This window comes from Rhinopithecus roxellana, chromosome 8 (assembly GCF_007565055.1).
Source record: "Rhinopithecus roxellana isolate Shanxi Qingling chromosome 8, ASM756505v1, whole genome shotgun sequence".
NCBI lineage: Eukaryota > Metazoa > Chordata > Mammalia > Primates > Cercopithecidae > Rhinopithecus > Rhinopithecus roxellana.
Window position 1 is genome coordinate 112,598,604 of NC_044556.1, and position 14,611 is coordinate 112,613,214.

The 14,611-nt window shown below is 44.3% G+C and overlaps 1 protein-coding gene across 1 annotated transcript; it reads left to right on the forward strand.

Annotated features, from left to right (window-relative positions):
* The first annotated feature begins 477 nt into the window (after positions 1 to 477).
* Positions 478 to 9,892, forward strand: LOC104663009 (olfactory receptor 2T27). The gene is made up of 4 exons (XM_010364124.2): positions 478 to 526; positions 3,968 to 4,092; positions 7,858 to 7,972; positions 8,907 to 9,892. The coding sequence occupies exons 1-4, from the start codon at positions 478 to 480 to the stop codon at positions 9,890 to 9,892; spliced, it is 1,275 nt and encodes a 424-aa protein (XP_010362426.2).
* The last annotated feature ends 4,719 nt before the right edge of the window (positions 9,893 to 14,611 follow it).

The following is a 14,611-nucleotide window of genomic DNA, read 5'->3' on the forward strand; positions in this document are numbered from 1 at the left end:
AACACAGACAATCAAGTACAAAGCAGCAGCTAGGGATCTCCCTTGCTTTCACGGCAGGCCACCCTACACATAAGTCGAGTGCAGGTGGACAACTCAGTGGAGTTGACTGTGGTGCACACACCACACTCCTGAGCACAGGGCATCTGTGCAGCCCTGCTGGTCACCTCAGTTCCTGGGATCTGAAACTAGGTAATGATGACAGAGACTGAAGGTAGCTGAGAGCTGAATATAGAACTAGTGAGGATCAGAAGAAAATTGAGGAAATAGAAAAGAAAAAAGAAATCAAAAAATCAGACTTAATGGTCTTGCCTTTAAATATATAACATTTTAAATATAAAGGAAATTTTGACAAATAGATTGAACAGAAGGCCATAATACACATTTTAAAAAGAAACTCATTTATCACGCTAAATTCATGACATCAGTGTGCACAGATGCAACACATGTTAGTTTTACTCTTTCCGACAGAACAGTACCATGGTGGTCAGTGAACTACAGAAGGCAGCCCTGGTCAAGTCCGTGCTCCGTGAGGAAGAGAGGTTCTTTCTCCCTGGCCTTCGGCTTACACATTTTCCAGGATCATTTGGGCACCTGGAGCCTTGGAGAAGACAGGGATCTCTGTAAATGAGTGTGAGAAGAGAAAACAAGATGGTTACTAACAGATTGCATAGAATCAAAAGGAGAGTGCTCCATAAGCAGCTTCCTGCTCTAAGAGCCAGAAGTTCAACATCACACAGCACAAGGACAGTGGTCAATAAATGTGTATTGACATTGAAAGACTATTCAGCCCTAAAAAAGAATGAAATAATGTCATTTGCCACAACACGAATGAAACTGAAGGTCATTATGTTAAAGGAAATAAGCCAGACACAGAAACAGATTTCACATGTCTCACTCATATGTGGGAGCTAAATATAAGTCTGAATGTTTGATAGCAGAGTAGGGTGACTATAGTCAGCAACAATGTATTATATATTTCAAAGTAGCTGGAAAAGAGAATCTGAAATATTCCCAACACATACAAATGGTATTCAGGATGATGGATACCCCACATACCCTGACTTGGTCACTATAAAACCTATGCAAGCAACAAAATATCACAGATGCTCCATAAATATGTAAAATATTACGTATCAAAAATAAATGAGTGAGTACAAATACGAATGAATGAATAAAAATTCTGCAGCAACCAAACATGTTAAAATTTGTTCAAAAAATGAATATACTTGGCTGATGTGGGAATCATTAATGGTTCCAAATTTAGTGTTCCTGGACAAAATCATTTCCTCTTGGAATCTCAATTTCCACCTCTGCAAAATAAGATAACAATATTCACCTCATATCATTGCTGTGAGTGTTAATTGAGATTATAAATTCTGAGAGCACAACAGTCTTATCCTGGTGATCTGGGTGTATTCACCCAGTAGCAAAAAAATTTGCCTGTTTTATGTACAGTTGCCTAAAGAATGAGTGAACTGATCAAGTAATGAGATATTGGATGTAGACCACATTTTGTAATTTTTTATACCATTCAAATGTAAGATGTGACTTATTATTTATAAAGCAATTAGGCATATCTTGTTAAGAAATAGGTCATAGTTTTCACTGAATTAACTGGTTGACTCAATCCAAAATGACAGTTTATTAGGCCTGTGTATATATAACCACCAAGTAGTCACATTGTGGGCACCTGTGCATGTTGGCATGACCTAAATTCCCAAGCATGAATCTAGGGCTGGTGTCGTACACACTGGCTACTTGGTAGACCAGGGAGCCAATAGGCTTTGTAGTGACCCAGACCTGGCTCATATCTCAGATCTGCCATCTGCTTGGCAGGTGACCTTGAGCACTAAGCTGGTTAACCTTCTGAACTTCTGTTTCTTCATGTATAAAATAATAATCAATTATATATTATCATGATAAGATGAGATAATATCATACATGTCTAACATAAAATGGGAGATAAGAAATATTGGTTTGCTTCTCATTCTGGTTCCATTCAAATTAAGAAATAAAAGCTCGTTAGAACAATAGGACCAAAATAAAAAGCTAGAAGTGAAACCAACTTTAATAGATGTTACAAAAGAAGGGAGGGAGGGAGGAAAGAAAGGACCTCCACGTCTCTAATTGCCAAGTTTCCCCAGACACCAAGATGATGCTGTGTTGATTTGTCTATGCCCAAGCCTGCCCCACAATTAAGTACCTTGTGTATATAATGGTTTGGAACAATAGTCCGGGGGCCCTGGAGCCCCTGAATACACTGCATTACAGCTGAGGAAGTATGTAGGTGATTTTTGGAGCAGTCCCCGCCTTCCAGAAACAAGAAGCTTTATCGCAGACCTTGACACTTGCTCTTATATAGAATTCATTAAAATCTAGATTGTGTCTTCTTTCTAAAGTCACTTGACTGCCTGCACAGAAAACCTGGAAAATACTTAGGAGCTGGCAGGTAGAGAATTGCTGACTTTTGGTTTTGGAAAATGTATCGTGTACAAGTACAGAGCCTCAGGTGTCTGCACAAGTATAGACCACCCCACTCCCAGCTGTAAAGAATCCTAAAGAGCCACGCTCTTCCTCAATCAGTTTTTTAGAGACAGACAACACCCTCTGCCTCTGCCGGATGTTCTCATCCCAGTAAACCCATCTCACTTTACATTCGTTAACCATGGGACCTTTGTCCAAGGGCTTAGTCTGCGGGGCTAGACAGACACCTGTTTTTCCTTGTTGGTATGTATGCTGTTTCTTTAGAGGTTTCTATGTGGGTTTTATTTGAGCAGCATATATAAATTATGTGGCATGGAAGTAGGTATACTAACTGTAATGTGTTTAATTATTTTAACTAGACTTAGTGACTAGTTATTCATTAATTTTGGAGATGTGAGATTTTGGAGAACAGTTGAAATGTTGTCAAAATAAGCATGACCTTTGCCTCAGAATGAGTTTGAACCCACCACTCTGCCATGACTAGGAGAATCGGATTTACCACAGGAAACAAGCATGTCGAGAGGAGGCTTTACTGATCTTGGCACTATGGATATTTTGTTCTGGTTAATTTTTTTGTGGGGGCCTGTTCTGTGCATTGTAGGATGTTAAACAGCATCCCTGGCCTCTTCCCACTTGGTACCACTATTACCTTCACCTCCTCATTGTGACAACCAAAAATATCTTCAGACATTGACAAATGTCCCCTTGGAAGCAAAATCACTGCTGGTTGAGAATATCGGATCACCCAGAGGGTTTGTCAAAATAGACTTCTGAGCCCTCCAAAGAGTTTCTGATTTGATGGGTCCAAAGTGGAACCTGAGAATTTGCACACTGAACAAGTAGCTGGCGTTGCCGATCCAGAGACAACCCTTTGGCCTAAGGAGCCCTGGGGGTGTGAGCAGTTGGCATATCTGTCTTTCCTCTGTCTGGGAAATCCCTAAGTCGTCGGTTCCCAGATTTTTCTGCAGAGTAGAATCACTTCAAAATCTTTTAAACCTTCCAAAGACCAGGCTATATCCCAGATCAATTCAATCACTACTTCGGGGTGAGGCACGGGCATTAGGATTTTTTGAAACTCCTCAGATCATTCCAATATGCAGGCAAATCTGGAGACCTTGCTCTAAATGTCATTATCTCATCTGTAATTTGAAGGCTTGGGGCTGAGCAATTTACGTCCTTCCAGCACATGTGTCCTATAAGTCTCAACAGCACAGCCAGTTCCTAAGCGCTACACAGGACTGTGCAATCTGAGTCTCTGCGGGTAGGAATATGGGGCAGAATTCAATGACAGAAGCTTTGCAATCACAGCATTCTGAAGTTGGAAGAGCACCAAGAATAGGCAGCAATTCACCCTCATTGCAGTAAAGGTGGATAAAGTATACCTTAGAAAAAGGGGCCCTATGGGAAAATGGGGAGCCTTTAGGAGTGCTCTGTGTGAAAAGAGACAAATTTTACACCTCAGCTTTCATGACCCCTCATGTAGACTCCCACAGGGACCTGCTTCAGGCTCTGAGCCACAGCCTGGAGCCCAGGAAGGACAAGGAAGAAGAAAAAAAGTCAACAAGAGACCAAGACGCCCATGGAGACTGTGGATCAGGGCAATTTGAGGTGAGTATGCAATGGAAAGTGTAAGAGAGGAAATAATTTAAACCCTCCACCCCATCCATGCAGCCCCAGCTAGCTTATTACAATAAGCTTATTATGAAAAGTCACAAAAAGACAATTCCGTAACTTCTCCTCTGTCAAACTTTCCCGTATTTAAAATTTTCAATGATCTGGAATTTTGCTTTTTTAAAACAAAATGAGAAAATATAATTTATTATTTTTACTGTCATTTTAAATGAGATAATATAATTTATTGTTTTACTATCATACACACAGTCCCCAGTAAAGCACATAAGCATTCATACTTTTGGAATTAACACTGGCCTTCTCCGTAAGTTGCCTATCTTAGACGGCAAAAACCAAGGCTGTGTAAAAACAAAAAAAATCTGTAAAACTGTAGGGAAATTTAAAAAGTCACATCAGTACCAAAAAACCAATGAGAATAAAAACACAACAAAACAAAAACTTGGGCTAGATATAGCCCACAACACAAAATGTGTCAGTTGCAACCAGGATTTCATTTTTCATTCATTCTAGTAGTTCTTTAAGACCTGTTGTGTACCACTTATGATCTAGGTATGGTGGACGGAATAGAAAAATAGATCTGTTTCTCCTGGGAAACAGGGTGAAAGGAAATAAATCTCCCTGAATATTATTCTGAGACAGACATACATACATGCACATGCTGCATTCATTGCCATGTTGAGAAACTGCCTGAGAAGATAAATCAGCAGTGCCGAGGCAATTGAGGGCACATTCCTGGGAGCAGGCACTCATGCACAGCCCCACCACCGGGAGGGATGTCGACTCCAGATGGCCGTGATGGAAGGTGGTGTGAGGGGTAGCAGTGTTTTCTTGAGCAAGTGTATGCTTCTTTCATCTATCCACTATACACATTCCTTTGGCCCACCAGCATTGACCAAGGGCCACCATGAACCACAATCTGTCATGAAATAGAACAGAAAGGGCGCAATCCCTGGTCACAGGTAATTTTCAGTCTAGGTGGAGAGATCTGGAGTGCGACAGAGGAGTTCACTTAACTACAACAAATGCATCCCTCTGCAAGGTTTCACAATATGAAGCGCATGTAAGGGGAACCTCCAAGTGGGAGGGACTAGGAGCTCCTGCTGGTGAGTACCAGAGTTAACTCTGATGATTTTGCAAAACTGATTTGCTTAAGTGAAGAAAGAAGAGAGCTAACATTCGCTGAATACCTCCTCTGGAAAAGGCATGATCTCACCATTTTCCTTACTCCACACTCTCAATAACCCTGGGAAGTGGGCATGATAATCCTAAGTTACAGAGGGGGAGCAGAGGTCTGAGGTTATAAAAGCAGTAACAGTGCTGATGTTAGTAGCAGCTGAACTCAAAATGTCACATTCCTTGGGCCAAACTCTGTTCTAAGCACTCTACATTTAAAACCACTTAATGCTCCAAACAGTCCCAATAATTTTTGAAATGAGGAACCTGAGGCTGAGTAGCCTGTCCAAGTTACATAGCTGGGAAAGGGTGGAGCTGGGGCTTGAACCCAAGCAGCCTGGCTCCGGAGACCAGGTACTCAACCACATGCCTTATACTGGATAAAACCAGATAAGAACATTCAGCCAAGTCAGAGTCAAACTATTGCAGATTTTAAACATGTGGGTTCTTGTCCTTTTTCATTTGCTTTGGTGGAGAGCGAAGGAAGGGGAAAAAAGGTAACTGATGGTAAGCTTCTACTGCAGAGGTTCTCAGTTGGGGGTGACTGTGTCCCTGCATCTGGCAATGTCTGGAGATATGTTTGGTTTTTACAACTGAAGGGGGTTGCTATGGCATCTACAGGGTCAGGTACAAATATGCTGCTAAATGTTCTGCAATGCACGAAACAGTGCCCCACGGTAAGGAAGTATCCATCCCAAAGTACCGACCGTGCCGAAGCTGAGAAAAACCACTTCAGACAGTTACGAGTTATCTTGGACCTGGCCTAGAAGATCAAGTATTTGTTCACCAAAAATAAGTATCAAAATAATTAAGTAAACTTTAGAAAAGAGATTTTTGATCAAGGCTGTCACTTCTCACCAATAAAATAGATATTGGACTAAGCTCCTTCCAGATGTAAAACACAGTGGTCTGAGACACTGGAGACACCAAACAAGACAAGCTGTGCTTACAAGACACCGAAACAGGGGCCATGTGAGAAAACTATCTTTAGAGGAAAGCTTCTAAATGTACCCGAGTCTTCGTTCTAATTCGTGTATGGCAAGGCCAGTGGATCGGGAAGTGATTGGCATTGAAAAGGTGGCTTGTTACGTCCCCGGGAGGTGCACACACACCACGCAGGGCCACACGGGGAAGGCAGAAGGAGTGAGCAGAAAACAGAGACCAAGCCTTTGCTGTGTCTTCCCTGGGAAGAAACGGAACGGTCGGGGTAAACAGCTGAGCAGGCTTAGGACTGGAAAGTGTGAATAATTTGGGGGCTCTGGGCTCTACAGGTGGTCTCTACTGTCCAGGAGCTGGACCTGGTGATTCATAACTGAGCACAGGAAGGTGTCCCTGACTGTGGGAACCTCAGAAAAGGAGGTGGGTAGGGCTGTAGACTGGGGAATTGGTTGATTTGCTTCTCAAAGGCATGCTTACAAGCAAAGTGTTTACCATCTCTAGGAATTAGCTAACCCTGGGAAGTGCAGCCCCTCCCCAGGTCCACGAGTCCTCAAGATGGCAACACATCGTACAATACCGAAAATAGGTGCAGTATATATTTTAGCTCCACTCAAAGTCATGTCTCAAAAGTTTGAGTTTAACCATGTTAATTTCTGTACTCAGCTCCAGAGACAGGCTTTTGGAGTGGGCCCTGCTACGCACTCCAAACACGTCTGACTCACATCTAAGGGATCTGTGTGTCTGGTGTGAGCAGCCTCAGAATGGTGGAGTTTAAGGCCATAGATGAGAGATGCCCCTTGGCATAGCAAGAAGAACCAGGACAAGCACCGAGAGAGCCCCTTCCTGGCACAGCTCTCTCTGCTCCCTGTGTGACCTCCGGCAAGTTCCAGTTTCTAAGATCCTTTGACCTTTGACCATACAGTGGTGAGATGCGGGCAGTAGACTAGTCAGTGAGTGTCAGCTTGTACCACACTTCAGAACAGTGAGAGCTTGAGCTTTGAAAAGCACAGGCACCCATGGAAAAATCTTGTCACCTCTCTGATGTGCTGTCCCTCTGTGACACTTGCTGCCCCTCGCACTCTGTCCCAGTGACCCTGTGGTATCCACCAGCTCCATTATTCTCTCATATTCTTGACTCCTTAATACCATACTGGGAAGTTCATTTTATTTCCCTTCAATCCCTCCATTTAAGCCATTTGCCCTCAGACATACACAGAAATAAAAGCTAAAATTGAAGGCATTCCCTAGGATTCAGGAGTCTGGGACCAGGGTTTCCGCAGAGCTTCCTAGCTCAGGGAACTTGCCAGGTAGACGGGTCTTTACCACGTCTAGCACAACCTCATCCATGGAGCAGCGTCGTTAATCCTAATTTGTCCCTCATCCTCAGCTCCTAAAGCTGCCTTTGGGTGACTTATTTCCTATCATCGCTTACCTCATAATTCCTTGAGATTTGACTTTACTTGAATAAACATAATTTCAGAAGGGAGCCCTTTAGGGGTGCAGATCCCCACAGGAAACTACTGACCTGGCTTACGTATTCCTAACACGTACTCCATAGATTTATATTTATAAAGAGGCCCAATCTTTATCAAAAAGTTTATTTAAAAATCCTCTTATTTAACATAATAGGACTCAGCTATCATGAAACTATTGAAATCAAGAGAACAACAGCCTGAGAATGAGAACATAGTGTCAGAATTCCAGAAGAGCAAAGGTGCCAAGTCTGGAATTCCTCAGGGCCAAGGTAACAAAAGAATGCGACGCCTGCACAGCTCCACTAGTTAATAAAATGCAACACGTCAGCAGCAGACACGGGCTCTGACCTATTTCTTTTGTTGTTGTTGTTGTTTTAGGTTTTTTTGTTTTTGTTTTTCGGTTTTTTTTGAGATGGAATCTCACTCTGCTGCCCAGGCTATAGCGCAGTGGGGCGATCTCCGCTCACTGCAAGCTCCGCCTCCCGGGTTCACGCCATTCTCCTGCCTCAGCCTCCTGAGTAGCTGGGACTACAGGCATGCACCACCATGCCCAGCTAATTTTGTGTTTTTAGTAGAGACGGGGTTTCTCCATGTTGGTCAGGCTAGTCTCAAACGGCCGACCTCAGGTGATCCACCCGGCTCAGCCTCCCAAAGTGCTGGGATTATAGGCGTGAGCCACTGTACCCAGCGGCTTTAACCTATTTCTAAAAGAAATATATCACGTGGATGCTCAAGTAAGGACTTTGAACCACGTAATTCATGTATTGGTAGATCTAGTCCTCAAGTTAGGCATAAGAATAAATGGTTTTGTTTTCAATATTTTCCTGTGCACATATTTGTTTGTTGAAGTGTTAAGAATATTGTTAACTATGCATTTTTCAAAAACATGGGACGTTGTAATGTGCTGTTGTTCTTTTCCTAGCTTTTTGAAACAGAAATTAGATCACTAGTTTTGACACTTTTCTCTTTTCTAGCACATGTATTTTGAGTTATGAGTTTCCCTCTGAGTACTGCTTTGGCCGCACACCATGCTTTTTGTAATAATTTTTCATTGTGAAATAATGTTGACCCTACAAAAAATTTATAAGGACATTGCAAAGTTCATCAGCTGCCTCTTCACCGACTTTCCTAGTTGTTGTCCTTTTGCCACCTTCTCCCCATCTCCATCTCTGAATGAATGTATCTGAGCCCCTGGTGAGCCAGTTCGCTTTCCTCTCCACAGTGAGGCTCAGCAGGAGGCAGGCAGAAGGCCTTGGAACCACTCCTCCACCACTGGCTTTGTCCTCACTAGACTTTTCAATGAGAGCCAGATGCACCTGTTCCTCTTCAGCATGGTGGTGTTGGTCTACATCCTCACCATGGGTGGCAATGCCACCATGGTCCTCCTGATCTGGGCCGATGCCCAGCTCCACAAGCCCATGTACTTCCTCCTCAGCCAGCTGTCCTTCCTGGACATCTTCTTTTCTTCAGTCACTGTCCCCAAGATGATAGTGGCCTTCCTCTTTGATTGGACGAGCATCTCTTTTGGGGGCTGTGGGGCACAAATGTTTTTCTTCATGTTCCTGGGAGCTGCAGAGTGTCTCCTGCTGGCCCTCATGGCCTATGACCGCTATGTAGCCATCTGCAACCCTCTGCGTTACCCAGTGCTTATGAGCCGTCGCGTCTGCCTGCTCATGGTTGTGAGCTCCTGGCTGGGAGGGTCCCTCAATGCCTCCATCCAGACCTCGCTAACCCTGCAGTTCCCCTTCTGTGGCTCACGAAAGGTTACCCACTTCTTCTGCGAAGTGCCTTCGCTGCTGATGCTGGCCTGTGCAGACACAGAGGCCTATGAGCAGGTGCTCTTTGTGACAGGTGTGGTGGTCCTCTTGGTCCCCATTGCCTTCATCACCACCTCCTATGCCTTCATTTTGGTGGCTGTGCTCCAGATGCACTCTGTGGAGGGGCGTCAGAAGGCCCTGGCCACCTGTTCCTCCCACTTGACAGTAGTCAACCTCTTCTATGGGCCCCTTGTCTACACCTACATGTTACCTGCATCCTACCACTCTCCTGGCCAGGATGATGTCGTATCTGTCTTCTATACTGTTCTCACACCCTTGCTCAACCCTGTCATCTACAGCCTCAGAAACAAGGAAGTGACTGGGGCAATGAAGAAGGTCATAGGAAAGTGTGGTGTCCGTAGGAATGCTTGAGACCCAGGAGAGAGGGCTGGGAGACACATATATGAGATCTGAGTTCACTCATAGGCATTGGGTCTGAAGATAGACAGACATCTATTTCATATGACCTTCCATATCTGGGATGTGTGTATGGCTCCAGGATCCTGTTCTAGGAGTCCTTTCTGGGATGAGAGGAAGAGTCCCAAATCCACATGCAAGGAAGTGAAATGATTCCTCTCAAGCCACCACACTTCTACTTTTTCAGAGAGGTGTCCAGAACATCTGATTCCACTCATCATTCCCCCATCCATCTCAACAAACTCTAGTCAGGCTTTTTATTCAGCCATCCCCTGGGCAGTGCAGTGATAAACCATACTGTCTGTGTCACTGAATGTCTTAGGGCTTCCCTTCTTACCCAGTAAAAGCCAAAGGTCCCACCAAGCCCTTCATACCTGACTATTTCTCCAATCTTCTGTGTTGACATACTTCTTTTTCTTCACTCTGCTCCAGCCACACTGGCTCCCTTGCTCAAAATTCCCAAGCACAGTCCTACCTCAGAATCCTTCAAGTGCTGAGTGCCCAATGCCTGGGGGCTTTCCTCACATTTTTACATGGCGTTCTCCTTGCCTTCGTTTAGAAATTGTTCACATGTGACCATATCAAAGACACCTGCACTGATTACCCTTTCCAAAATAGCATTCCCACCCCACCTCACCATCTTGCTCTAATCCCGTTTGTGTATTGGAATGTGTAGCTCAGGAGAGCACAGAATTTCCTCTTTCATGTATTCTCAACTCCTAGAAGAGTTCCTGGCACATAGAGTCAATCAAAAAATAACTTTTGGATGAACAATTAAATCCAAAGAACATTTTCTTGTCTAATCACAACAGTGTTGTTCCTTTTTCTAGTTCCTCCTTCTTGAAAATCTTCCTTCCCTTGGCAATAATACCATGTTCCTTGTTTTCCTCCTGCTTCTGGTGCACTTTTCCCCACTAAGTGATGAAAGCCCTCAAAGCCCAGTGCGGCTAGATACTTCTCTTCTCAATCTACACTCCCTAGTCACTCCCATTCACAGCTTCAGTTACCATTTGACACCAAAGCCTGAGATACATAACTATAGGCCACACAGATGTCTCTTCCAAGCTCCTTACCACATACCCAAGGCCACCTCAGTACTCCCACTGGATGTTTCAAAGGCACCTCAAATTCATCATGTCAGGAAACAAAGTCCTAATCTCATCCTCAAGCCTGAGCTTCTTCCAGGGCCGGTAACTGAGTGTTGTCACATGAGAACAATGAGTCTTTGTCACCACCCGTATCCAGTCCCTCACCAGTTCCTGTCCTCACCTCTCCACAAGATGGCCTCTGGGTCACCACTGCCACAACTACTGTGGTCCAGAAATACCTAAATTATTCTCACCTGGACGATGCAGGAATTTTCGAACAGACCTCCCTGACCCCTTTCTTGCCCCACCCCCACATATACATTCACAACTTATTTTCCAAGATGTAGCCAAAGGGATCTTTAAACACAAATCTAACTACGTATAGCAACCCCACTCCCGAAAGTCCCCTTGAATCCCCTTAGCAGTTCTCATTACACATATTAATTGCTGTTAACACATATTGCCACCTAACATGTGATATATTTTAATAACTTACATTGCTTACTATGTGTCTTCTCCTACCACAAATTAAGCTCCATGAGGGCAGGTGTTTTTGTCCTTGCACTTGGCACATAGTAGACATTTATTAAATATTGAATAACTACATGAATGTTCTTTGGATAAAACAAACCTTTTCATTGCCTACAAAGTCCTGCAAAGTCCAACATTCTTGGCCTCATTTCACTCTCCTCCTTAATACTCTACTCCTGAACCTTCCTGCTTCCCATTCTGGAGCTACTTTGCTAGTTGAGATGCTGCTTGCTCCTCCCAGCCACCACACTCGTGTTCCCTTCTTTGCATCCATATGTACTCAAAGGTTAGCTTCCACTTATGAGTGAGAACATGGAGTATTTAGTTTTCTGCTCCTGTGTTAGTTTGCTTAGGATAACGGCCTCCAGCTCCATCCATGTTGCTGCAAAGGATATGATCTTATTCTTTTTCATGGCTGCATAGTATTCCATGGTGTATCGTATTTTGTTCAGTCTACTGTTGATGGGCATTTAGGTTGATTCCATGTCTTTGCTATTGTGAATAGTGCTGCAATGAACATATGCGTGCTTGTATCTTTATGGTAGAATAATTTATATTCCTCACTTTCTTTGTACTCCAATTTCATCTAAGCAGATACTACCTGGAGTAAAGAATATATTTCCATTACTGACAATATATTGTATTCTTGAAAATGCTAAGAAAGTAGACATTGTGTTTTCATCATAACAGTGATAACTATGTGAGGTAATGCGTTTGTTAAACAGCTTGATTTAATCATGCCACAATGTATGTGTATTTTAATATACTTCAAAACATCATGCTGGGGGGCGGAGCAAGATGGCCGAATAGGAACAACTCCAGTCTCCAACTCCCAGCGCGAGCGACACAGAAGACCGGTGATTTCTGCATTTTCAACTGAGGTACTGGGGTCATCTCACTAGGGAGTGCCGGACAATCGGTGCTGGTCAGCTGCTGCAGCCTGACCAGCGAGAGCTGAAGCAGGGCGAGGCATCGCCTCACCTGGAAGCGCAAGGGGGAAGGGGATCCGTTTTCCTAGCCAGGGGAACTGAGACACACAACACCTGGAAAATCGGGTAACTCCCACCCCAATACTGCGCTGTAAGCATACAGGCATTCCAGGAGAATATATCCCACACCTGGCCGGGAGGGTCCCACGCCCACGAAGCCTCCGTCACTGCTAACACAGCAGTCTGCCGCGATCTATCCGCAAGGCAGCAGCGAGGCTGGGGGAGGGGCGCCCGCCATTGCTGAGGCTTAAGTAGGTAAACAAAGCCGCTGGGAAGCTCGAACTGGGTGGAGCTCACAGCAGCTCAAGGAAGCCTGCCTGTCTCTGTAGTCTCCACCTCTGGGGACAGCGCACAGCTGAAGACCAACAGGGGAAGTAGCGGGAGCCGGTGCAGACGCGAACGACTCTGTCTGACAGCTTTGGGGAGAGCCGCGGATCTCCCAACGCGGAGGTTGAGATCTGAGAACGGACAGACTGCCTGCTCAGGTGTGTCTCTGACCCCTGAGTAGCCTAGCTGGGAGAAATCCCCCACTAGGGGCAGTCTGACACCCCACACCTCACAGGGTGGAGTACACCCCTGAGAGGACACTTCCAAAGGAAGAATCAGACAGGTACACTCGCTGTTCAGCAATATTCTATCTTCGGCAACCTCTGCTGCTGATACCCAGGCAAACAGGGTCTGGAGTGGACCTCAAGCAATCTCCAACAGACCAACAGAGAGTCCTTCTGACTGTCAGAAGGAAAACTATCAAACAGGAAGGACACCTATACCAAAACCCCATCAGTTCGTCACCACCATCAAAGACCAGAGACAGATAAAACCACAAAGATGGGGAAGAAGCAGGGCAGAAAAGCTGGAAATTCAAAAAATAAGAGCGCATCTCCCCCTGCAAAGGAGCGCAGCCCATCACCAGCAACGGATCAAAGCTGGTCAGAGAATGACTTGGACGAGAGGAGAGAAGAAGGCTTCAGTCCATCAAACTTATCAGAGCTAAAGGAGGAATTACGTACCCAGCGCAAAGAAACTAAAAATCTTGAAAAAAGAGTGGAAGAATTGACAGCTAGACTCATTAATGCAGAGAAGATCATAAACGAAATGACAGAGATGAAAACCATGACACGAGAAATACGTGACAAATGCACAAGCTTCAGTAACCGACTCGATCAACTGGAAGAAAGAGTATCAGCGATTGAAGATCAAATGAATGAAATGAAGCGAGAAGAGAAACCAAAAGAAAAAAGAAGAAAAAGAAATGAGCAAAGCCTGCAAGAAGTATGGGATTACGTAAAAAGACCAAATCTACGTCTGATTGGGGTGCCTGAAAGTGAGGGGGAAAATGGAACCAAGTTGGAAAACACTCTTCAGGATATCATCCAGGAGAACTTCCCCAACCTAGTAGGGCAGGCCAACATTCAAATTCAGGAAATACAGAGAACGCCACAAAGATACTCCTCCAGAAGAGCAACTCCAAGACACATAATTGCCAGATTCACCAAAGTTGAAATGAAGGAAAAAATCTTAAGGGCAGCCAGAGAGAAAGGTCGGGTCACCCACAAAGGGAAGCCCATCAGACTAACAGCAGATCTCTCGGCAGAAACTCTACAAGCCAGAAGAGAGTGGGGGCCAATATTCAACGTTCTTAAAGAAAAGAATTTTAAACCCAGAATTTCATATCCAGCCAAACTAAGTTTCATAAGTGAAGGAGAAATAAAATCCTTTACAGATAAGCAAATGCTTAGAGATTTTGTCACCACCAGGCCTGCCTTACAAGAGACCCTGAAGGAAGCCCTAAACATGGAAAGGAACAACCGGTACCAGCCATCGCAAAAACTTGGCAAAATGTAAAGACCATCGAGGCTAGGAAGAAACTGCATCAACTAACGAGCAAAATAACCAGTTAATATCATAATGGCAAGATCAAGTTCACACATAACAATATTAACCTTAAATGTTAATGGACTAAATGCTCCAATTAAAAGACACAGACTGGCAAACTGGATAAAGAGTCAAGACCCATCAGTCTGCTGTATTCAGGAGACCCATCTCACATGCAGAGACATACATAG

Bases quoted from the DNA above. Each gene is read 5' to 3' on its own strand.
- LOC104663009 (XM_010364124.2), top strand. From the start codon at position 478: ATGGTGGTCAGTGAACTACAGAAGGCAGCCCTGGTCAAGTCCGTGCTC. The intron at 4,093-7,857 runs GTGAGTATGCAA...TTAACATAATAG, and splicing joins GTGGATCAGGGCAATTTGAG to GACTCAGCTATCATGAAACT. The intron at 7,973-8,906 runs GTAACAAAAGAA...CTGGTGAGCCAG, and splicing joins TGGAATTCCTCAGGGCCAAG to TTCGCTTTCCTCTCCACAGT.